The sequence below is a fragment of the Cotesia glomerata genome, linkage group LG3 (assembly GCF_020080835.1).
Source record: "Cotesia glomerata isolate CgM1 linkage group LG3, MPM_Cglom_v2.3, whole genome shotgun sequence".
Classification (NCBI taxonomy): Eukaryota; Metazoa; Arthropoda; class Insecta; order Hymenoptera; family Braconidae; genus Cotesia; species Cotesia glomerata.
Window position 1 is genome coordinate 8,143,918 of NC_058160.1, and position 24,654 is coordinate 8,168,571.

At 30.6% G+C, this 24,654-nt stretch overlaps 5 protein-coding genes and 1 pseudogene across 8 annotated transcripts; 4 read left to right on the top strand and 2 right to left on the bottom strand.

Annotated features, from left to right (window-relative positions):
* Positions 1-266: 266 nt before the first annotated feature.
* Positions 267-2,029, top strand: LOC123260497 (annotated as a pseudogene).
* Positions 2,025-21,561, bottom strand: LOC123261775 (eukaryotic translation initiation factor 3 subunit C-like). 2 transcript variants are annotated; one of them, XM_044723557.1, is made up of 8 exons: positions 21,504-21,561; positions 5,598-5,703; positions 5,384-5,516; positions 3,509-5,293; positions 3,243-3,436; positions 2,963-3,166; positions 2,742-2,880; positions 2,025-2,660 (listed from the first exon to the last, which is right to left on the bottom strand). In XM_044723557.1, the coding sequence occupies exons 2-8, from the start codon at positions 5,688-5,690 to the stop codon at positions 2,533-2,535; spliced, it is 2,676 nt and encodes an 891-aa protein (XP_044579492.1). In that variant the 5' UTR covers positions 5,691-5,703; positions 21,504-21,561; the 3' UTR covers positions 2,025-2,532. The 2 variants fall into 2 exon arrangements, with proteins under 2 accessions (XP_044579492.1, XP_044579493.1); XM_044723558.1 differs by lacking the exon at positions 21,504-21,561 and adding an exon at positions 6,416-6,518.
* LOC123261781 lies at positions 12,458-14,252 on the top strand. The gene is made up of 3 exons (XM_044723568.1): positions 12,458-12,552; positions 13,026-13,397; positions 13,629-14,252. The coding sequence occupies exons 1-3, from the start codon at positions 12,544-12,546 to the stop codon at positions 14,163-14,165; spliced, it is 918 nt and encodes a 305-aa protein (XP_044579503.1). The 5' UTR covers positions 12,458-12,543; the 3' UTR covers positions 14,166-14,252.
* Positions 15,142-17,614, top strand: LOC123261777 (vacuolar protein sorting-associated protein 33B-like). 3 transcript variants are annotated; one of them, XM_044723561.1, is made up of 8 exons: positions 15,143-15,347; positions 15,454-15,628; positions 15,693-15,904; positions 15,992-16,263; positions 16,444-16,501; positions 16,586-16,816; positions 16,890-17,212; positions 17,279-17,614. In XM_044723561.1, exons 2-8 carry the CDS (start codon positions 15,471-15,473, stop codon positions 17,540-17,542), a joined length of 1,518 nt encoding a protein of 505 aa, XP_044579496.1. In that variant the 5' UTR covers positions 15,143-15,347; positions 15,454-15,470; the 3' UTR covers positions 17,543-17,614. The 3 variants fall into 3 exon arrangements, with proteins under 3 accessions (XP_044579497.1, XP_044579496.1, XP_044579495.1); XM_044723560.1 differs by having other exon boundaries at positions 15,149-15,347; positions 15,992-16,501; XM_044723562.1 differs by lacking the exon at positions 16,586-16,816 and having other exon boundaries at positions 15,142-15,347; positions 15,992-16,501.
* LOC123261774 (eukaryotic translation initiation factor 3 subunit C-like) lies at positions 17,659-20,910 on the bottom strand. Its single transcript, XM_044723556.1, is given in 7 exon segments — positions 17,659-17,875; positions 17,957-18,095; positions 18,178-18,381; positions 18,457-18,650; positions 18,723-20,507; positions 20,598-20,865; positions 20,867-20,910. Coding segments are annotated over 7 exon segments (2,754 nt in total). The 5' UTR covers positions 20,903-20,910; the 3' UTR covers positions 17,659-17,747.
* On the top strand, positions 21,241-24,611 carry LOC123261776 (probable ubiquitin thioesterase DG1039). Its single transcript, XM_044723559.1, has 7 exons — positions 21,241-22,101; positions 22,400-22,526; positions 22,593-22,737; positions 22,820-23,095; positions 23,389-23,560; positions 23,627-24,454; positions 24,527-24,611. The coding sequence occupies exons 1-7, from the start codon at positions 21,996-21,998 to the stop codon at positions 24,586-24,588; spliced, it is 1,716 nt and encodes a 571-aa protein (XP_044579494.1). The 5' UTR covers positions 21,241-21,995; the 3' UTR covers positions 24,589-24,611.
* The last annotated feature ends 43 nt before the right edge of the window (positions 24,612-24,654 follow it).

Genomic DNA, 24,654 nt, shown 5'->3' on the forward strand with positions numbered 1-24,654 from the left:
GCATCCTGGCATTTATTATCAATAATAAATTCTTTAGTATTTTTTAATATTATTCATTTTTCTAAGTTTCATAATTACTTTGTTTCATAATATTGATTTATACTCATAAAAGTAAAATTTTCATGTCACATTATAGTTAATAATACACGCATGACGGTTTACCTAAACAATATATAATTGTCAAGGTTTTTCCTCATATCATCACATACTTACATAATATTTTTACTTATTACTCCATGGTAAGAGAAACATAGAAAATAATTTTATTACACCAAAATAACTTCTCATTCGTGAATAAACAAAACCAGTGTTGTCATAAAGACTGACTGAAAATATGATAAAAATATTTTAAAATAAGTACTTTTTTCAATGTTTACAGGGTGCAATTAAATTATTTTTATTCTATAATTATAGAAGTAAGTTTTTTTTTTTTTTTTAATTATTTACATGTGTAAGGTTCTCATTTTATGAATTAAATGTTTTAACGAAAAAAATTGCTTAAACAATTTTTATAGAGGAATTATTTTATATAATGGACATCACATTTGATGATAAATTAAATGCTTTGCAACAAATAAGTCAAAGGAAGCTTATTGACATTTTAGACCAAATTTCTGGAAAAAAAAAACTATTATTGAGCAGACATTGATGAAACCATTGGATTCATTCGTTGGAGTTACTGTTCTCAAGTAAATTATATTTTCATTCAATGTAAGTTGAAAATTCAAACTAAAAAATATTAAATTTTTACAGAAAACATGGAGTTGATAAAATCCATTTGCTAGAACCGGGCTTAAAACCTACAAACTCACAGCGAAAATTTTTAATATCGAGTAATCTTATATCTTGTAAAAGAGTGCTTGATCAAATTCAATCAGGAATATCTCAATCTGATGGTTTAAATTTTCATATATTGATAAATCCATATATACCTACTGTGGTGCACTCTCTTATTGAAGAAGAAGGTAAAACAACTTTAATGGAATGAACTTATGCTATTTTATATGATAGTAATTATGATTTCATTATATTTTAATTATTTAAATCATCAGGACTGGCTGACTTAGTGACCGTGCGAGCATTGTCATGGGAATTTATTAGAATTGACGACAATGTATTGTCATTAGAATGTCTAATATATGTCGATTTATATTATCACAAGAATACAAGTTTATTACTAAGTCTCGCTCGAAACCTATGTTCTCTTCAACTAATTCTTGGTTGGCCTAAGTTCTCAATGTCACCTGGTAGCAACGCGTTTATCAAAGACAGCTGAAGTTAAGCGCCTTTTACTTCACATATATCTGCATGTGAAGCTATCATCAGTGCATTAGGTTCAGAATTTGAAACATTGGCATCAATGAAAAAGTCAATTCTTGAATGTACAAAGAGAAAAGAATGTCTGGATTACATAGAAAGATATATTAGTTAGTTGAAAAAAAAAAAATAAAAAAAAAAAAAATTAATACTAATTATTTTATCAAGTGTTTTGTTTTCAGATGATTATCCAATACGTAGTCTTCGTTTGTTGCGTTTACTTTCTATTACCAGCAATGGTCTTACTCCTAATGAGTCTCATATAATTCAAAAATCTCATCTTCACGCTCATGGATAGGAATATATACCTTTTTTTTTATAAACTCGAAGTTATGTGCTCAGTGGTTCATACATACCAGCTATTGTAAGTAACTCCAGTATTTGTTTTTGTTTCCAATCTTTTGTGACTAAAAATTGTTTTTTTTTAGGCTCAATTTTTTTTAAAATCGTTATATCACAAGTTTTTAATCCTAAAGGTTATGACGATTTAATCAACTTACCTGAATGTCATGTCAATCGGCTTCGCACAGTGGTACAACCAAAAATTGTAATTATTTGCATTGTAGGAGGAATTAAATACGGTGAAATATCAGCATGTCGATTTATAGAAAAATCCATGGGAATTAAACTTGCTATTATTTCAGATTGCTTATTAACTAGTGATAAGCTTTTCAAAAGCATTCAAGATGCAGAGGTATCAATTAATAATTAAAGATCTACATATTTTTAATATATCCAAAAAATCTGTTACATTTACATATTGTATATTTGTAAAAATTAATAATTTTTTGTTATGAAATACAAATTGTTGTTGGTTCCGTTAGAAAAGATCCGAACTCGAGAGACGCTGATAATAATCGTGAAGCGTAATGCATTAATGACAGCATTTAAATTTTTTGAAAAAAAATTTTTATTGTTATTGTTTTTTTTTTCTTTTTCGGTTTTAATTAATAATATTTATTTACAATGACCATTAATGTTGAAAAAAACCGTGTGGTGTCGTGATCACCAGATAGGAACGAAGTTTAATCATCACTTAGACTATACATTACACTGTAAAGTCATCCATAAGCTATACATAAAAATCTTACGCATTTTTTTTAACGTTACGAACGCTTTTTTCCGGATAGGGTACCCCTTCACAACGCCCCATAAGGAACTTCGTTCCTAAAATTCGATCTTGTATGTTCTCATAAAACTGCTCTAAAAATCAAATTAATAGTTACGGTTTTCTTCACGGTTACGATCGCGGTCTCGTCTTTGACGATTCCAATCCGCACCCTGACGATTATAATTCTGGCGATCACGGAAGTTGCCTTGATTCCCTCGTGAGAAAAAGTTACCTAGAAATAAAATAATTTAGTTTTACGGATTAAGTTACACATAGTATTTTTTTATTTATGTTTTCTTACTCAAATGCTTACCTTGTTTCATCTCGAAGATTCTCTCATTAGAATCAACAAAGTTATTCACTTTATCAGTTAGTTGAAGAGCCAATGATTGTAGACGGCTGGGTTCACTTCTGTGCATGACGACCGTTTCAGATGGATCATCCAAAGATGCCTGTAATGATAATTTTTTCATACTATGTTCATCTAACTACTTACTTATAATAAATCTAGATATTTGTCAATAATGAAATTACCATAAGTTCTTCATTGATGATCATTTTACTGATAGTGGAATGTACAACAGGTCGTTGAAGTTGGAACATATCAGCTAATGTTGGCATAGAAATTGAATCATAAACATGAGAGTACGTAAATAGATAAGTTCTTAAAGCTTCTTCTTTGATCAATCGAGTAAGCATTGCACGAGCTTTATCAGCTTGATAAAACAAATCCCAAACCTATTCAACATTTAATAAAGTTAGTAAGAGACTTAATTTGTCAAAAAAAAAAAAAAAAAAAAAAAAATTATAATACCTTAGCATTCATTTTTTCATTAATAATAAAATTATTACAAGCTGACCAATTGCCATTACGCATTGCTTTAGCAGCAGCCACAACATGCTCCCTCATTGATTCTGGTGGTCCGACGAGCGATTGACGTTCACTGGATCGTAGTTGTTGATAAAAAGTTTTGGAAATCATACGCCGTCTTGCGTCAAATTCATGAGCTGTAAAATACAATTGTGTTATATTTTTCAATTTACGAAAATTAAGTTAAAAAATAAAAAACGACGACTTACCAGCCATGTAAGGTATTTCTATGAGCATTGCAGATACTAGGTATACACATTCAAGTAATTCTAAATTAATGTGCATATGGAAAGGCATTTGACGTTGTTTCTCAATTTTTTCCTGTTCCTTGCTGCGTTCATGTTGTCGTTGTGGTAAAAGGCCTTGTGCCAACAATTCTTTGACCTTACCAGTCATCATCAAATCTACAAGACAATTATGAGCATCTTTAATGTTAGCATGTCGGAATGCACACAAACCAAGATGAGCAATCGTTCGATTGTACAGTATTTGTGTAGCTGGATCAGAGTGTTGAATAGTCTCTTGGAGATGAGACATCAAAATAAGATCACGCGCTTGGAACCAATTATCGTGAAGTGCGTGATGATAAATATGCGACAGAATAGCTCGAGTACGAAGACGATCAGTTCCATCATGAGCGTAAACATATTTGCAGAGTTTCTCCATAACTTGGACAGATGTTACTACATCAGCTGGGATCTCACCTTCTTTTTGCTTCAATACATTTGGATCAAATTTATAATAAAGATGTTCAATCTTGCGTAAGTAAATACGACAACGTTCCGACACACTACCATGGCGCTCTAAATATTCTTGAACTTTGTCAATTATATTTGCTACTTGCTTTTCATCCTTCAATCTTTCGACATACTCATTACTATGAGGGTCACATTCCTTTAAAAGTTTAGTGAATTCTTCATCTAAACGTTCAACAAGTGTGAGTACACATCCGTGGAGTTTAAAAGGAGGGTTTTGAAACTCTTCTGCATCTTCATTAATATGCTCAGCTATTTGCATATCCGGATTGGCACGCAACATATCAAGCATTTCAGCTATACGTCCTAATAATTTGGACCAATACTCTGGTTTCATAGCATCCGATACTTTCGGATTATAGTCAAAAATTGAAGATACAATGGAAAATTTAATTTTCACTATTACAGCGGGGCCAAGATTGTGCGCCTCAGCAATAGATAATAATTCATGCAATAATTCAATTTGTTCCCGTCTATCAGTACGTTTCTTTCCACGGGCAGCAATAACTTCTGTAAGTTTTTTTAGGACAGCTGGAACATTAATTTCAGCATCCTTGGCGAACATTTTTGGCTTTTCAGATGGAACAACAAGACCACCTTTAACAGTTTCCCATTCACCTTCATCATCATCATCTTCATCACGCTTCTTCTTGCGTTCTTTATCTTTGCGTTCTTTTCGTTGTTCTTTTTTCTTTGCTTTATCTTCGTCGTCGTCTTTATCCGTAGCTTTTTTGATGAATCTTTCACGGAAGTTCTGATATTGACCATCGTCATCAGAACTTTCAGAATCACTACTTGAATCCGAACCCCAATCAGAGTCACTATCACTCTGATCGTCATCAGCTATCGTGACTTTCTTAATCTTTTGTGCATCTGGTACACTTACTTCTGATCCAGATTTCTTAACAGCTGAAGGACGATCTTCTTCGTCTTCAGATTCTGAATCTTCCTTGGGTTTATCTTCTTCTTCTTCATCATCTTGTTCAGGATTTTCTCTAAACTTGGCGATCTCTTCTTCAAAATCTTTATTATATTTACGAAGCTTTTGACGTAATGAACCCAAAGCTTTTGAATTATGCTTTGACATGTTTTTTCGACCTTCACGATCTTCCCAAAGTTCATTGATAAAATCCTCCATTTCTACTAAGCATCTTAAGAAGAACCTTGGAGTTAAGCCACCTTCCTCTTTTGCCACTACTGGCAAAGCTCTAGTGTAAAATTTCTGAAGTTCTTCAAAACCTAATCACGTATAAAATAAATAAATATTAGATTATTTAATAATTAAATATCAATAACTCATGCAGATAAATAATTTTTAAGTATACATACATGAAAGCATACTACTCATATCTTTATTTTTTTTATAGTTTCGAATGAGTTTGATACTATTTTTAAGATCTTCATATCTTTTTTCTTTCGTGGAACGAACCACTCGCTTTGTTTCTTCTTCTTCATCACTGAACTGAAATAAAAAAAAAAATGATTTCAATATTATGCGGTAGTTTTTACTTTGATTTTTTTATATTTATTAATCAATGCTTACTGTAAAATTAGCGGCAGGTGCTCGTTGAATTTGCTCTTCTTCTGATGAGCTATCGGATTCCGAATCCGTACCGGTAGTGAAGAACTTACTCATCGTTCTGGTTTAACTGGAAAAAAAAATCAAGATGTGGTAATTAATCGTAAAGTTATTTAAAACTAAAAATAAAATTCCAAGAAAAGTAAACGTAGTATTTCTATCATTAGTTTAATTTTGACAATAATCTGGTATCATGCAATCAATTACTAATTTGAGTTTAATATTTTTTTTTTATTTATCTATTTTGATTTACTTAATTTTTCAGTCATAAAAATGCATACTTTTCAAAAAAACGAATTTTTTAATGTTTTAACAAACTTGAAATTATGATTCAAAATAAATAACGACATAATAGTACGTTGAAAATATTGAATAATTAAAAAAAAAAACCATTTGAATTTTAATACATCAAAAATGAATCAAATTGAGCCATTTTGTCAGCTAGGATAGTTTTGCCGATATTTAATATGCGCTAAAAGTAAACATAAATAAAGACATACGTGAATGTACTTAATATATATCAGAAAGTTTATTTATATGAAAATAATTTTCCAATACTTTATCATTATTTTCAGAATGTAGTGTTACTAAAATAAGTCTATATATGTATGTCAAAATTTCTACGGCATGTATCTATAACGGGGGTGAATTACGAACGCACTGTTTAACCTATGGAATCTTTAGTAGTCATATGTGCTTGTACCTTTACTTCAACCGGGAAGATTAATATAGTGCAAAATAAGAAAATAATATAATTTGCACTAATCACAATGTAAACTTACCTCACAACTTTTTTAAATACAAAAATTAAAAATTATTCATTAACCGCATTTAGCATGTCACAACGGAAGCTAAGTGTGAAAGAATAGAGGCAGGTAATATAGTCAGAAGCCACGATTTAGCTTTTAAGTACACTATAGATTGTATGGTATAAACTGGATAAACTGGCGTGAGAATAAAAGAAGTTATTACCGATAGTGGGCGCTGCTGTTAAATTCCCGAAATTATGATTCAAATAAATACCTATACATTTACACGTGTAAGGTAAAAGCCCCAATTATTGACGGGGGTCTAAATATTGACACCCTAAATTATTTTTAAATATATTAAATTATCCGTAATAATAATAACGATCAAATAAATTTTTATTAAATTCTAATTAATTAAAAAATTGAAAAAAATCACATTCAGTTCAAAATATTAAATATTAATTATTAAAAAAAAATAAAGTTAGCACCAGTTCATCAAATCAGCTTACGAGCGTCTATTTTCTTAACAACTTTGGTGTTAGAAAAGCATTTTTTTTAACTGCCGAGTTTAAATTAATTTTTTCATGTAATTATATGATCTATTTTTTTTTTTATTAACAATATATGAAATATTTATAAAATTAAATAATCGAAATTAATTGTATGCTTTATGATATTTAAATAATGGGAGTCAATAACTAGTTCATAATTTTTATGGTGAATCCCATATTGACAGCCAGTCGACAGCGCTATGACGCCTTTTTTTTTAAGTATAAAATACGTTATATACGCGATTATATTCAAGGCTTTTAACTGTCAAATAACTCGGCGTGTTTTAGTGTTAAATAAGTTTTTAAACAAATTGTTATATTTTTCATAATAATTATTCATAATAATTTTTATCAAGTTTTTGATAAATAACAATATAACCAAATGATTCGACGCATGTGCAGTAGGGGCGTCAATAATTGGGGTTACGGTACGTCAATAATTAGATCAATCAGTTTTTTAACCCGTCAATAATTGGTGTATCCAGATCATATATTTAATTATTTAAAATTAATTAGTAAATGTCACTGATTATCATTTTAAAAAAAGAAATTGATTAGTTAAAACATTACTGAAGACATTACCACAAACAAAATTCATCGATATTTATATTTGATTGCTTAAAAAAAATGAAATCATAACTTTGTCTCTTATAGCGTCAATAATTGGGGCTTTTACCTTATGTGTGGTGTAATAATTTTGCAAAATTCTTATAACTCAAAAAAGCGAGTTCAATATGACCCTGAATTTAGCGGATAGCAGACAAAATAAAATTTCAGATAGTTATATCTATGTTATTGATGAGGCTCTTCTCGTTAGAGCTACGGCATATTTACGAGGGCAGTTTGGATGATAATAATCAATATTTTTTATCGTACCGTTGTTATGAAATATAAGAGTAGGAACTTTTGACTTGTCGATAACTCGTTTCAACCCTTTTCCTTCTTGGTAAGGAATCCTTGGAGCTTGTTTTGACTTGTCACGATTCCATGTTTCTTCCGATTGCATGTTAACCGGCTGATTTACAACGCGTCGCTTCCGTAATGGATTAACTTTCGGTATCGGTAAATCTTATTGTTTATACCGTGTTGAAATTACTTACCACCGTTTATCTACGAAATGTCCAGCTTTGACAGCAATTGTTTCCTGAGAGATTTTCAAATGAAGGATTTTTTAAATTGATTTGTTTTCATTGTAGAGTTTTATACTGAGTTTTTTAAAATAAAGATTTCTGCTGAGGGATTATAAAATGTAGAGAAATTCTCTGCAGAGATGCTCCCCACCCATAAATTTATAATTTAGTATAAAGTTTCTGATGTAATCATTATAACATCGAATTTTTTAGGCTTTAACATTTTTGTTGTTGACCACTTAGTTTACTGTATCTTTTGTTTAATTTATAATTTATTACATACCTAGGACAGTAAAGTGTCTCAGATCATATGTTTGTCGACATTACATGTGATCTGAGACATTGCTTAATTTACTGCTCTAGGTGAGTAATATACTATTTCTCCTCGACGGGGGCGGAAAGCGTTAATTTCATTTAGCGCAGTGGTACAAAAGTTGACGCTTTCCGCCCGGATTTGAGCAAATATCATTATTATTAAATAAATAATTAAAACAATTCAATATAATTAAAATGCACATGAATGTAAAAAAATTAATCTAACGTTTAATCCTCCAGAAGATAATTTCAAATACATGGCAAAGAAGATTAAAGAAGAGGGGAAAATTGAATCTGAAGCCGAGCCCGAGTTCAGGTACAGGTGAACGCAGAGGAATACAATGAGTGAGGGACCAAAGAGTGAGCTGAGCTCAGCAGGGAGCCGCCAGGCTTGTTTAAATAGTCATATCCTGAAAATGACAAAGATAGCAGCCGGATCCTGTGAGATGGAAAAAAGAATCAGTACGTATATAAGCCATGGTTCAACAAGGACCTTAGGCAAAAACGAAATGATATGTTCTAATAAGCGTTGAAAACACACCTGAAAAAGAAAAACTAGGAGATCAAAAAGATCCTACACGAAGCTAGGATTTGTTTCATAGAGACCTGCTCAAAAAGGACGATGATTAGATTAGAAAAGAGCAAAGATTAACAAAAATTGCATTATGATACAGTGGTGGAAAGCTATAAATGAATGTCACAGAGAAGCCCAGAAAAAGAAGTTTTTAGAGAGATTCCAAGGGATCATTGGATTTTACACTTCAAAGATATGATGAGTGGTATCGACCCAGTGCAATCAATGATTATAATAAAAGCAATAGACAAGCCAGGAGCAGATGTGGAGCTGAAGGTGCGGGACGTATATAGTGAAAACGAAGCAAGTAACAGGGGAAACAGCAGTAACAATGACAACGATAATACTGATTTAATGGAAGCAGTCATATAAGTGAATGAACTGTAGGTTGTTTTCAAGAATTTGATGAACAAGTAAGTCTTTGAAGAAAATGGCGTAAGGAATCAGTTTCAACTATCGAAAAGCGGCTGAACAATGATTTACTTTTCTACTAGATAATCCTGAAAGTGGAGAAGAATAAAAGAAACAAGAATAAATCTTGTACACCCAGATTCAAGTTCATAAAAAAGTTAGTTCTAAGCCTTTCTAGATAGATAATAAAACATTGAGCTGGATAAATTTAGCTTTATGTACACTGATAGAAGGATTTCTTAGTATTTAAGAAGATTTCTTTGTATTTAAGAAATCATTTCTTAAACATCATTTTTTAGTATTTAAAAAATATTTCTTAATATTTAAGAAATATTTCTTAGTATTTAAAAAATATATATATTTCTTAATATTTAAGAAATTACAAAGAAATTACAAAGAAATATTTTTTAAATACTAAGAAATGATTTCTTAAATACAAAGAAATATTCTTTAATGTTAAGAAATCCTTCTATCAGTGTAGAATCAGTCGCGGTTATACAGAAAAGGCAGAAACGAAAGATTTGTAGTTCAGGTTGTACCAGGATGATGATAAGACTCTCCAACACATCTTCAAATGTGAAAAATTGAAAGATTGTCTGAAGGAAAAAATGAATGAATTACTGTGGAGATGGCTTGGTAATAGTGAAAGATATTTATCTTCTGAGCAAAATTGAAATACTAATCAATGAAACTATGGATTTGATCTATATGGATAAGAAAGCAACTGATGATCGTACATAGTGGTGAATACTACTGTTAGTTAGCAACCAAAAGGAAGAACACTAAGTTAACTGAGTGTCATAAACCTCTAAGTGGTCTACCACACTCAAATGATTTATCGACTTTATCAACAGAAAGTCCAAAAGTCGATAGTCGCGCTCACTCTATAACTTATGTTTATAATCCTAACCTTACTTGTGATTGTTATGAATGTATCTGTCTTGTTGTCTGTCAATGATTTTAGGTTAAAGCTAAATTAATTATAGAAAATCTGGAAAACGGTTAACCCTAAAGGCCATCCCTGTAACTTCCCGCTCATTCAATAAATAAGCTCTTAAAATTGCACTTACGACGTTTTTGAGCTCTTCGAGCTTAAAAATATAATTTATATTATTTCGAGCTCTCCGAGCTCAAAAGTCTGATAGAAGTTTAATAAAACATTATTTTTTGAATTTTCATACTGCAATAATTTCTGAATGAATCAATCGATTTTCACGCGGTTGGCAGAATTCCACGCAGTTTTTCAAAATCTATGATATGCTTGTGAACACAAACTGATCAAACCGAAAATCTTAGAGAAATTTGAAAAATTCACTTTTTCCGAATTTTTTCGACGACGATAACTCACGAACCAATAATCAACCGATTTTCACGTTCTTGGTGGCAATCGTGATTTTTTTGGCTCCAATAATCATCCAATAATAATCGTGATTTTTTTGGCTCCAATAATTATTTTATTTCATCAAAGATCTAAAAATAAATGTCGAAATTATGTGAAAAAAACACTTTTTTCGAAATTTTTCGTTTTCGATAACTCTCGAACGAATCAACCGATTTTAATGGGACTCGTGGCAATCGACGTGGTTTTTTAAACTTGAGAGCTGATCAGTTTTTTTAATTTATCGGTGAAGCCGTTTAGAAGTTATTCCAAAAAAACGATTTTTTGAAAATTTTATTTTTGAGATTTCTCAAAATCTAGCGAACCGAATCGATTCAAATTTCTATGAAATTTCATGGCAATGATACTCTTTCGATCGCCACCTATTTCGATCCGATCGGCCGAGCCGTTTAAAAGTTATAAGCGGTTTGCATACATACACACACACACACACTCACACACACAGCCGCACGGACACCATCGCGAGAATAGTCAGGGAAGCTTCCTGTGACCTTAAAACGTCGAGATCTGATGAAAACTCGATTTCGGCAAAACGGGGTAAAACCAATAACTTCCCGAATTTCAAAAAATTTTCAATTTTTTTTAGCGGGAAGTTAAAAATAAATATTTGAAAAAATACACAAACAGATTTTTTTCTTCATTTTTTTTTTCTATGCATGTTTTTTTTTTTTTATTTTTAAAATCAGAGTTAATTTATAATATATTTATAAGTTTAAATTTATTTAATTAAATTAAGATCTTTTCTCAAAATAAAGTAGTAATATGATAGATTATAAATTAGTATCTTTATTGACAGGTGTATTTGATGCCTGCCCCCCCCCCTCCCCCGACCAGCAGCACTCACTTCGCTTGTGCCGCAAATATCGGGGGCAGGCATCAATTTTTTTCAACGCAATTTTTTATGTACTTTTGACCGGATAGCAAGAAAACTAGTATACACTACAAGGGCAGAAATTCGAGAGCCCTGAACTGCGCGACATGATGCACTCGGCTTCGCCTCCGGCATCACGGTGCGCAGTGTAGGAATCTCAACTTTCTGCCCTCGTAGTGTAATATACTATATCATCAAGTAAAATTACTGCGAGCACGATTGAATTCTTTCTTTCCATTCTTGCTCTGTAGCAGCATTTCCCGCATAAAAGTTATATGTACGCCTATTTGTACGGAGCTAAGAATAAAAAAACTTGATAAAATTTTGCTGAACGAATGATAAAATGCTTTTTTTAATGCCGTCAATGTTTAAATGTTAATGTTAATTATCATCATAAAATAACAAAAGAAACTAGAATTTTTTTTAAATTACACACGACCTTTCAATGAGTGGATTACTTTATACTTGAGTAAATAAATTTGAGTTTCTCACTTCGAGAAAAAGAGAGAAAATTATTCTCGTTCTCATTAATGTATGTGAGATTTATCAAATCTTGGTAATAAATTTGTAAAGAAAAAGAAGTTTTAACAGCTGTATAATAAAATAACTTCAATATTGTGAATCAATGGTAATAGTAAATTTCTGGATTTTTCAATTTTATTATCTATACTCATTATTTAAAGCTGCCCACTTTGTTGAATTTTCATACAGTTACCCAAATATTCTGACCAATAAACTGCAAAAGTTATTTCCCCACTCCGATATTTTCCATTTCCCTTACCGAAAAATGAAGGGAGGTAATTGTCACCTTTGAAAAGGCTGCAGTGGTTTCTAAAATTAGTTTTCATCCAAATCTTGACGATTTCCAATCATAAACTTTGCGTGACTTAACAATATTTATTCAACGAAAATGCACTTTGTAAGTTTTACATTCTTTCTTTTACTTTGAAAATTTTCAGGTTTTGTGTTTTTCTTTTATTTAATGATTTGCAGATAGTATTTTGAATTATTTTTATAATAATAATCGTTTTTAATGTATTTAATAATATGTAATAAAAAATTATTCCATTATTCAAGGGAATTGCTCAAATAATTGAAACAAAGTTCTGTTTGTAGGGGAAATTATTTTACAAAAATTTTTCGTTTTTCGTGTTTTTTCTATTAAGATTCTGGATTTTTAATTACTTATGATGTGACGTAAATTCTACAAGAAATTTAGTAATTAATAAACGATTTATAAACGAATATTGTATTTACCAAAAAAATTAGTTCGCTTTTCTTTTAATGTTATTTTGTCAAATCTATTAAATTTTTAGCAACTACAGTATTGATCGTGAATAATAAATTCCCAACTGAATTCTAATAAATATAATTTTTGTATTACATTTTCAGATATTATTACTCCAACTACTGGTCGCAACGACGTCAGCAGCAGTAATAAGGGACATTGGAGGGCTTTATTTTTCACACTCACCAAAAACAAACGAAGATACTGATTCACAAAACGGACAGGATATTGATAGACTATTCTCCTACAACAGCGATAACTTTGCCAATTATCCGCAACGAAGCAAGCGGGACGTTCATCTATCTCCAGATGTCTATCTTGAAAGTAAAAGCCTTCCAAACGACATTGATCAAATTTACGGTCAAAAGTTCCCAGTTAGAGAGATGGCGAACTCAAAAACTGACGATTTGGATGGACTTTATTCTTATAGCAATCCCGATGGCATTAACTACCCCCATTACGCAAGAAAGCGCACCGTTACAGTAGCCGACATGTCTTCGGAAGGTTCTGGGTTCGAATCCCAGTCCGAGAGCTATCTAATAATTTTTTCTCGCATATTCTATAAACTCACATTAAGATGATCCTCTCCACATTCCTTTCTCAATCCTTTCCTACCAATATTCTGTTACGTGAATGTGGAACGCTTCACGTAATAATTACCGTAACTCCTATTCTTTCCCGCTTCACAGCATTATTTATATTTGTAGCCTCGCACCGTTCGCCAGGCTTCTGATGTCATCAGTAAACTTTCAAGGGATAAAAACAGCGCACAAGACAATGACCAACTTCACGGTCAAATGTCATCAATTCTAATGGAACCGAAGAACGGTGAAGATAATGTGAACACACTTAACATTTACAATAATCATAATGGTGACAAATATCCACCTGGAAGCAGGCAACGTTTTGTATACGACAACGCTTTTGGAGACGTCAATGGAGCGATCAACATTGAGCACATTCGGCGTAAAAACTTACAAATCTTCATCGAACAACTTAAAAACTTCAACGTCCCTGGATTTGACGCCGTTAAATTCTACAACGACGTAATGGATTTTTATCATCGCTGCGACCTTTTGTCTATTCATGTTCAAGTACAACCAGCATTTGACCAAGATTTCATCGATGTTGGAGGACTTTATCAACAAAATGGGATTCCACGTGATGAAAATTCCTATAGACCAAAGGACATTGACAATCTTTATCAGTACAATGGTAACTATCCAGTTTATCCACAACACTAGGCTTACGTTCAATCATTTATTTATTTTGTTATTTATTTCACATTATTACTTTCTTTTGTTTAATATTTCAATTTTAATGCGTAGATTCAATGGCTGCGTTCAGGTTTAATAAGTTTTGAGTAGGGCTGACTTTATCTACCAAAAAATTAATATTTAGACACACTTAAATAAATATACCTTGCATTGTTTTATTATAGATTTTTTTAAAAAACAATATAGTTACTTTAAGTTGTTGCTACAAGATATGCTAAGATTTGCCAAGAACTTAGTAAACTTGAACGTGGCTAATAACTGAAAGCAGAATTTATTTTAATTTCATATATAGTCTGTGATTTATGATTTATTCTTAAAAATAGTCTTAGAAGTAAATAATCTACTTTATCTAAATCAATAGAACCTACTAATTCAATACAGCTATTATAATTATTTATATTCTAAAAGCAAAGACTGTAATAATAATTTCAATTGGAATGTTTGTTATTTTTTTTTTAATTAGTATGAACAAAAAGTAATGTTACTCGCATATCTTCAATTTCATGAGTTGAATTTGTTTAAATAAAATATTAATACATTCTTTTTTTTTTTTTAAATAATTAGTTTTGCTTAAGTATTATAGAAATTAATCCTTACGTTGCTTTCCTATCCACTGTTTACTTTTTTTTCTAGTTGAAACTATTATTGTTTTATTATCTATCAGACTCCTTATTTTACTGCCAATCATTACAATTTTTCAAAACTTATGAATAATAAATAAGAAATATTTTACTAAATATTTGATGTGATTAACTCATATATATAAGTATGAACAATTCGATTAAAATAAATTTAAAAAAACAACAATAAATTTAATTTTGAGGTGTACATTCAAAGTTGGACTGATAAAGAATTAAAAATTTTCATGTCATATTATAGCTAATAATACTGACGGTTCATCTAAACAATTTCCAAGATTTTTCTCCATATACCATCACATACTAACATAATACTTTTACTTATCGCTCCACGGTAAGAGAAACATAGATAATAATTTTATTACGCCAAAACAAATTCTCATTCGTAAATAAACAAAATCATTATTGTTATGAAGACTGACTGAAAATATGATAAAAATATTTGAAAATAAGTACTTTTTTCAATGTTGACTGGGCGCAATCGAATTATTTTTATTCTCCAATTATAGAAGTAAGTTTTTTTCTTTTTTTTTTTAATTATTTATTTACATGTGTAAGGTTCTCATTTTATGAATTAAATGTTTTAACGAAAAAAATTGCTTAAACAATTTTTATAGAGGAATTATTTTATATAATGGACATTACATTTGATGACAAATTAAATGCTTTGCAACAAATAAGTCAAAGGAAGCTTATTGATATTTTGGACCAAATTTTTGGAAAAAAAGACTTTATTATTGAGCAGACATTGATGAAACCATTGGATTCATTCGTTGGAGTTACTGTTCTCAAGTAAATTATATTTTCATTCAATGTAAGTTGAAAATTCAAACTAAAAAATCTTAAATTTTTACAGAAAACATGGAGTTGATAAAATCTATTTACTAGAACCGGGTTTAAAACCTACAAACTCACAGCGAATATTTTTAATATCTAGTAATCTTATATCTTGTAAAAGAGTGCTTGATCAAATTCAATCAGAAATATCTCAATCTGATGGTCTAAATTTTCATATATTGATAAATCCATATATACCTACTGTGGTGCACTCTCTTATTGAAGAAGAAGGTAAAACTAATTTAATGTAATGTACTTATGTTATTTTATATAATAGTAATTATGATTTCATTTTATTTTAATTATTTAAATCATCAGGACTGGCTGACTTAGTGACCGTGCGAGCATTGTCATGGGAGTTTATTAGAATTGACGACAATGTATTGTCATTAGAATGTCCAATATTTGTCGATTTATATTATCACAAGAATACAAGTTTATTACCAAGTCTCGCTCGAAACCTATGGTCTCTTCAACTAATTCTTGGTTGGCCTAAGTTCTCAATGTCATTTGGTAAACACAGTGATCAAGTGTTAAAAATGATTGATACGATACGGGAAGACACAAAATCTTCAAATTGTAGCAGTAATGAGATAGGCGGACTTATTATTATGGATCGTTCTTATGATTTAGTATCTACTTTTTTGACACCAGTCTCTTATTTGGGTTTATTAAGTGAAGTGGTGCCCATTACAGTAAATACAGCAGTTATTGATAAAACTCCAATAAAATTAGATCCTAAAAAAGATCAAGTTTACGAAGACATTCGGGATATCCATTTTAGCGATGTATTTCCGAAACTTCGTGCTATGGCTAAGGCCTTAAAATGTATGTTTAATTTTTAGTTACAAATTTTATTTAATGATTTTATTATACGGTAATAAAAGTATCTAATATAATTTCTTATGTTAGCTGAACAAGAAGCAACTCAGGATATGAAATTGGCTGAAATGGGACATTATGTAGCAACTCGATTATCAAAAACAGCTGAAGTAAAGCGTCTTTTAGCTTCACATATATCTGCATGTGAAGCTATAATCAGTGCATTAGGTTCAGAATTTGAAACATTGCAATCAATGGAAAAGTCAATACTTGAATGTACAAAGAGAAAAGAATGTCTGGATTACATAGAAAGATATATTAGTTAGTTGAAAAAAAAAAAATAAAAAAAAATAAAATTTAATACTAATTATTTTATCAAGTGTTTTGTTTCCAGATGATTATCCAATACGCAGTCTTCGTTTATTGTGTTTACTTTCTATTACCAGCAGTGGTCTTACTCCTAATGAGTCTCATATAATTCAAAAATCTCATCTTCACGCTCATGGATATGAATATATACCTTTTTTTTATAAACTCGAAGCTTGTGGATTTTTACGTCAAAAAAAAGAAAACATTTTAAACAAATTGCCGACTTGGAGTGGTGAATGGACCAGCAATGCTCAGCGTATGAAATTACTTCCAAATCAATCAAAAAAATCAGAGACTACATCTGTTTGCCCAAGTTATGTGTTCAGCGGTGCATATATACCAGCTATTGTAAGCTGCTCCAGTTTTTGTTTTTGTTTCCAATCCTTTGTGACTAAAAATTGTTCTTTTTTTTAGGCTCAATTTTTAAAAACCGTAATATCACAAGTTTCTAATCCTAAAGGCTATGAAGATTTAATTAACTTACCTGAATGTCATGTCAATCGGCCTCACACAGTGGTACAACCAAAAATTGTAATTATTTGCATTGTAGGAGGAATAACATACGGGGAAATATCAGCGTGTCGATTTATAGAAAAATCCATGGGAATTAAACTTGCTATTGTTTCAGATTGTTTATTAACTAGTGACAAGCTTTTCAAAAGCATTCAAGATGCATAGATATCAATTAAAAAAATCTGTTACATTTACACATTGTATATTTGTAAAAATTAATAAATTTTTGTTATGAAATACAAATTGTTGTTGGTTCTGTTAAAAAAGATTCGGAAAATCGTTTTTAATTAATAATATTTATTTACAATGATGAATGATGTAGAAATAATTTAATCTTCTATGTTTTCGTAGAACTGTTCTAAAAATCAAATTAATAGTTACGGTTTTCTTCACGGTTACGATCGCGGTCTCGTCTTTGACGATTCCAATCCGCACCCTGACGATTATAATTCTGGCGATCACGGAAGTTGCCTTGATTCCCTCGTGAGAAAAAGTTACCTAGAAATAAAATAATTTAGTTTTACGGATTAAGTTACACATAGTATTTTTTTATTTATGTTTTCTTACTCAAATGCTTACCTTGTTTCATCTCGAAGATTCTCTCATTAGAATCAACAAAGTTATTCACTTTATCAGTTAGTTGAAGAGCCAATGATTGTAGACGGCTGGGTTCACTTCTGTGCATGACGACCGTTTCAGATGGATCATCCAAAGATGCCTGTAATGATAATTTTTTCATACTATGTTCATCTAACTACTTACTTATAATAAATCTAGATATTTGTCAATAATGAAATTACCATAAGTTCTTCATTGATGATCATTTTACTGATAGTGGAATGTACAACAGGTCGTTGAAGTTGGAACATATCAGCTAATGTTGGCATAGAAATTGAATCATAAACATGAGAGTACGTAAATAGATAAGTTCTTAAAGCTTCTTCTTTGATCAATCGAGTAAGCATTGCACGAGCTTTATCAGCTTGATAAAACAAATCCCAAACCTATTCAACATTTAATAAAGTTAGTAAGAGACTTAATTTGTCAAAAAAAAAAAAAAAAAAAAAAAATTATAATACCTTAGCATTCATTTTTTCATTAATAATAAAATTATTACAAGCTGACCAATTGCCATTACGCATTGCTTTAGCAGCAGCCACAACATGCTCCCTCATTGATTCTGGTGGTCCGACGAGCGATTGACGTTCACTGGATCGTAGTTGTTGATAAAAAGTTTTGGAAATCATACGCCGTCTTGCGTCAAATTCATGAGCTGTAAAATACAATTGTGTTATATTTTTCAATTTACGAAAATTAAGTTAAAAAATAAAAAACGACGACTTACCAGCCATGTAAGGTATTTCTATGAGCATTGCAGATACTAGGTATACACATTCAAGTAATTCTAAATTAATGTGCATATGGAAAGGCATTTGACGTTGTTTCTCAATTTTTTCCTGTTCCTTGCTGCGTTCATGTTGTCGTTGTGGTAAAAGGCCTTGTGCCAACAATTCTTTGACCTTACCAGTCATCATCAAATCTACAAGACAATTATGAGCATCTTTAATGTTAGCATGTCGGAATGCACACAAACCAAGATGAGCAATCGTTCGATTGTACAGTATTTGTGTAGCTGGATCAGAGTGTTGAATAGTCTCTTGGAGATGAGACATCAAAATAAGATCACGCGCTTGGAACCAATTATCGTGAAGTGCGTGATGATAAATATGCGACAGAATAGCTCGAGTACGAAGACGATCAGTTCCATCATGAGCGTAAACATATTTGCAGAGTTTCTCCATAACTTGGACAGATGTTACTACATCAGCTGGGATCTCACCTTCTTTTTGCTTCAATACATTTGGATCAAATTTATAATAAAGATGTTCAATCTTGCGTAAGTAAATACGACAACGTTCCGACACACTACCATGGCGCTCTAAATATTCTTGAACTTTGTCAATTATATTTGCTACTTGCTTTTCATCCTTCAATCTTTCGACATACTCATTACTATGAGGGTCACATTCCTTTAAAAGTTTAGTGAATTCTTCATCTAAACGTTCAACAAGTGTGAGTACACATCCGTGGAGTTTAAAAGGAGGGTTTTGAAACTCTTCTGCATCTTCATTAATATGCTCAGCTATTTGCATATCCGGATTGGCACGCAACATATCAAGCATTTCAGCTATACGTCCTAATAATTTGGACCAATACTCTGGTTTCATAGCATCCGATACTTTCGGATTATAGTCAAAAATTGAAGATACAATGGAAAATTTAATTTTCACTATTACAGCGGGGCCAAGATTGTGCGCCTCAGCAATAGATAATAATTCATGCAATAATTCAATTTGTTCCCGTCTATCAGTACGTTTCTTTCCACGGGCAGCAATAACTTCTGTAAGTTTTTTTAGGACAGCTGGAACATTAATTTCAGCATCCTTGGCGAACATTTTTGGCTTTTCAGATGGAACAACAAGACCACCTTTAACAGTTTCCCATTCACCTTCATCATCATCATCTTCATCACGCTTCTTCTTGCGTTCTTTATCTTTGCGTTCTTTTCGTTGTTCTTTTTTCTTTGCTTTATCTTCGTCGTCGTCTTTATCCGTAGCTTTTTTGATGAATCTTTCACGGAAGTTCTGATATTGACCATCGTCATCAGAACTTTCAGAATCACTACTTGAATCCGAACCCCAATCAGAGTCACTATCACTCTGATCGTCATCAGCTATCGTGACTTTCTTAATCTTTTGTGCATCTGGTACACTTACTTCTGATCCAGATTTCTTAACAGCTGAAGGACGATCTTCTTCGTCTTCAGATTCTGAATCTTCCTTGGGTTTATCTTCTTCTTCTTCATCATCTTGTTCAGGATTTTCTCTAAACTTGGCGATCTCTTCTTCAAAATCTTTATTATATTTACGAAGCTTTTGACGTAATGAACCCAAAGCTTTTGAATTATGCTTTGACATGTTTTTTCGACCTTCACGATCTTCCCAAAGTTCATTGATAAAATCCTCCATTTCTACTAAGCATCTTAAGAAGAACCTTGGAGTTAAGCCACCTTCCTCTTTTGCCACTACTGGCAAAGCTCTAGTGTAAAATTTCTGAAGTTCTTCAAAACCTAATCACGTATAAAATAAATAAATATTAGATTATTTAATAATTAAATATCAATAACTCATGCAGATAAATAATTTTTAAGTATACATACATGAAAGCATACTACTCATATCTTTATTTTTTTTATAGTTTCGAATGAGTTTGATACTATTTTTAAGATCTTCATATCTTTTTTCTTTCGTGGAACGAACCACTCGCTTTGTTTCTTCTTCTTCATCACTGAACTGAAATAAAAAAAAAAATGATTTCAATATTATGCGGTAGTTTTTACTTTGATTTTTTTATATTTATTAATCAATGCTTACTGTAAAATTAGCGGCAGGTGCTCGTTGAATTTGCTCTTCTTCTGATGAGCTATCAGTTCGAATCCGTACCGGTAGTGAAGAACTTACTCATCGTTCTGGTTTAACTGGAAAAAAAAATCAAGATGTGGTAATTAATCGTAAAGTTATTTAAAACTAAAAATAAAATTCCAAGAAAAGTAAACGTAGTATTTCTATCATTAGTTTAATTTTGACAATAATCTGGTATCATGCAATTAATTGAAGTTATGATTCAAAATAAATAACGACATAATCGTACGTTGAAAATATTGAAAAAAAAAAAAAAACCATTTGAATTTTAATACACCAAAAATTAATCTAACTGAGCCATTTTGTCAGCTAGGATAGTTTTGCCGATATTTAATATGCGCTAAAAGTAAACATAAATAATGACATACGTGAATGTACTTAATATATATCAGAAAGTTTGTTTATATGAAAATAATTTTTCAATACTTTATCATTATTTTCAGAATTTTATGTCACTAAAATAAGTGCATATATGTCAAAAATTCTATGGCATGTATCCTAAACGGGTGTGAATTACGAACGCACTGTCTAACCTATGGAATCTTTAGTAATCATATGTGGTTAAATTTACTTCAACCGGGAATATTAATATAGTACACAATAAGAAAAAAACATAATTCGCACTCATCACCATGTAAACTTACCTCGCAATTTCTTTAAATACGAAAATTAAAAATTATTCATTAACCGCACTTAGCATTTCTCGACGGAAGCTAAGTGTGAAAGAATAGAGACAGGTAATATAGTAAAAAGCCACGATTTAGCTTTTAACTATAAGCTATAGGGTGTATAGTATGAAAGAAATAATTGCCGGTAGCGCGCGCTGCTGTTAAATTCCCAAAATTATGATTCAAATAAATACATGTATATTTATATGTATATGTGTGGTGTAATAATTTTGCAAAATTCTTATAGCTCAAAAAAGCTAGTTTAATGTAATTTTTAATTCTCTAAAAAATATATGATTATCTAGAGGGTCGAAATAAAACTAACCTTACTTCGATGGGAAATAATATGAAAAATAATTCAAGCTTTCCACGAGTTAACTTTTATTAAATAAATCTACAGATTTATAAAATACAATCATTTGAGATTTAAAAAAAAAAATTTTATTGAATTAAAAAATTTTATTAACGATGGAAGAAAAATCTCTAGAAGAATGTTTAAACGATCCACAATTTATTCAAGTATTATCTACTACATTATCGTTAGAAGTAGTCAATAAAGAAAAAGAAATCAAAGGTAAATAATTGCATAAGATCATTTGTTATAATGTTTTAAATTATATCATCTAAAGTTAGCCGACGTTTTCAATTTTTTGCCGTTTTTTTATCAATTAAATTGGAACAAAAAATATTTTTTTTTAATTGCACTTAGTTATTAAAATTTTTTACAAATGAAATTTTTTTTTTGTAATAATTTTTTCAATAAAAAAAAAATTATAAAAATTTTTAGATTTCGGCTAACTTAATTTTCATTTGAAGTTATTAAAAATGTTATTATTGTTATTTATATTAAATACTTTATCTTTTATATTTAGAAACTAACAGACAAATTGAGAGCTTAAAATCAGTTATTTCGAGCTTTGTTAAAGACCGTAAAAGATTAAAGCAGCTGACTCAAATAGAACAAAAAAATAAGATAATTTTTCAGACTACCTTAGATAGGTAAGTAATAACGATAATTATTCATTCTTCTTATTATTTAATAAAAATAATTTAATTTTTTTATAGCTTACGAAAAATTGAGAACGAAAAAATTCTAAAATTATGTCTAGTTAAAGAGAAACAAAATGACAGTTTATTAAAAGCACAAATTGATCAAGAACGATTCTTAAAAATCCTAGAAACATACAAGGAAACATGGATTAAATATGAAGTATAAATAAAATTTATCATATAAAACCATTATTTTATTATTATAAATTACATATTTACGTTGATAATCAATTATATTTCAGGCCGAATACGAGAAATTTCCACTGGCTATAGAGAGAAAGAAAAATAAAAACGAAGTTGAAAAAATGAAAATTCAATGTATGATTCAGGAGTATAAAAGAGTGGAGTATCAGAAAATGTTAAATTTAAGAAGTGACATCGATGATTTAAAAATACAATCAGTTGTTATTAAATTATCTGAAACAGTATTAGATAGATGGAATCAACAAAATAAAATTAATAGGTTGATTGATGAATACTATAAATTAGAAATAAAATGGAACGAAATATTCCAGCAAGTTTGTATTATAATTTATAATGAATGATTTGGATATCTTGACGGAAAGAACAAGATAACACTGGATATCATCCTAGATTATAATGAGTGAAAAAAATTTCAGATAGTAGCTAATATAATCCAGATTACAATGAGTATAATCCAGATATCACGCAGTATAATCTGAATTTTTCTAGCTACTATCTGAAATTTTTTTTCACCACAGACATCGCTGAGTATAATCTGGGATGATATCCAGTGTCATCTTGTTCTTTTCGTGTTGTAAAAGAAATTTTCATTAAAAATTTTTTATAGCATCAAAAAATGATGGCTGAGTTCGAAGCAGAAACGAGAGAAAAAGCATTAGCGAGACAACAAATGCCTCCACCAAGAATTGACTTTTCTTTTATGCGAGCAGTATACGCTGAAACTTCACCAAAAGACCCATTTTGTTATACACAAAGACTGCGTAAACGGTCTGATTCAGGTAAAGTTTAATTATCTTTTTTGGGCATAAAACAATCATTATTAACGTGATTCAAAATTTTTTCAGATTCAATCTCAGTTAATACTCTTAGACTGGAAGAAATATGCTGTGATGAACCGAGTGTTCCCGTAGTTCCAATACAAAACACTTATGAAGAAGAAAATGATCCAATTCCAACTGAGACTTATGAAGAGGATGTAAATATAGACACTGTTGAAGAACAAGAAATTAACGAAACAAATGATCCTAATGCGGAAACACTTGAAAAAGTTTGTCGACAACTCAGTATTACAGAGGAACTCGAAGTTTCAAATTATGAAAAAATACCTTCTCAAACTGAAGCACAAATTCATTTCGAGTCACATCCTATTCAAAAAACTTTTTCAAACGAAAAAATTAATCATCTAAAGAAGAAAATTTCTTATACTGATGATTCATTTGATTCAAGTCTAAAACCAATTGAAAAGAAAAAACCTAAAATAGATCATCGGCTCGAAGTTTCCCAGCAAGATTATCAGAAACAAAAACTTTTCCAAACAAAACAACAATCTCATAATGATATTCATTTGCCTATTTCTCATCCACAAGTCAGATCTATTGAAACAATTTCACAGCCATTAAATACGAACGTTAGGCCACCAATGGCGGAAGTTCCACCAACACCATCAGTTTTATATTCCCCACGTCTTGGATCCAATTATGGAAGTAGCACTAATTTGTCTAATATAATGAATCAAAATCTGGACGATTCTGACATAAATTGGAAAGATTTTGTGCCTTCAAGAGCTGGATCTGACATCTCTTACGTATCAGGTATTTCTATGTTTGATTCTAAGAAAACAGTTGGCGACAGCAAAGCTATAAAACCAATAAGCCAGCCACAGGACTTAAATGGTAATTTAAACTTTAATTTCAATCGCTTCATATATTTATTTACAATCTCTTATAATTTTTTTTTTATTTCAGTAAACAACTTTTTAAATTTCTTTCCGAGTACCAATAATCAAACAAACAAACGATTTTTTTGAACAAAAAAAAAAAGACAAGTATAGAATAAATTTCAATTTCGTCACATCACGTAAAAATTGTTTATT

Coding starts and splice junctions, on each gene's coding strand:
- LOC123261775 (XM_044723557.1), bottom strand. CDS start 5,690: ATGAGTAAGTTCTTCACTACCGGTACGGATTCGGAATCCGATAGCTCA. Junction 3,437..3,508: donor AGAAATACCTTACATGGCTG/GTAAGTCGTCGT, acceptor TGTATTTTACAG/CTCATGAATTTGACGCAAGA. Junction 2,881..2,962: donor TCATCAATGAAGAACTTATG/GTAATTTCATTA, acceptor TTATCATTACAG/GCATCTTTGGATGATCCATC.
- LOC123261781 (XM_044723568.1), top strand. Junction 13,398..13,628: donor ATTACGCAAGAAAGCGCACC/GTTACAGTAGCC, acceptor TTATATTTGTAG/CCTCGCACCGTTCGCCAGGC.
- LOC123261777 (XM_044723560.1), top strand. CDS start 15,471: ATGGACATTACATTTGATGACAAATTAAATGCTTTGCAACAAATAAGT. Junction 15,905..15,991: donor CTCTCTTATTGAAGAAGAAG/GTAAAACTAATT, acceptor TTAAATCATCAG/GACTGGCTGACTTAGTGACC. Junction 16,817..16,889: donor TTACATAGAAAGATATATTA/GTTAGTTGAAAA, acceptor TTTTGTTTCCAG/ATGATTATCCAATACGCAGT.
- LOC123261776 (XM_044723559.1), top strand. CDS start 21,996: ATGGAAGAAAAATCTCTAGAAGAATGTTTAAACGATCCACAATTTATT. Junction 23,096..23,388: donor GGAACGAAATATTCCAGCAA/GTTTGTATTATA, acceptor AATTTTTTATAG/CATCAAAAAATGATGGCTGA. Junction 24,455..24,526: donor CCAGCCACAGGACTTAAATG/GTAATTTAAACT, acceptor TTTTTATTTCAG/TAAACAACTTTTTAAATTTC.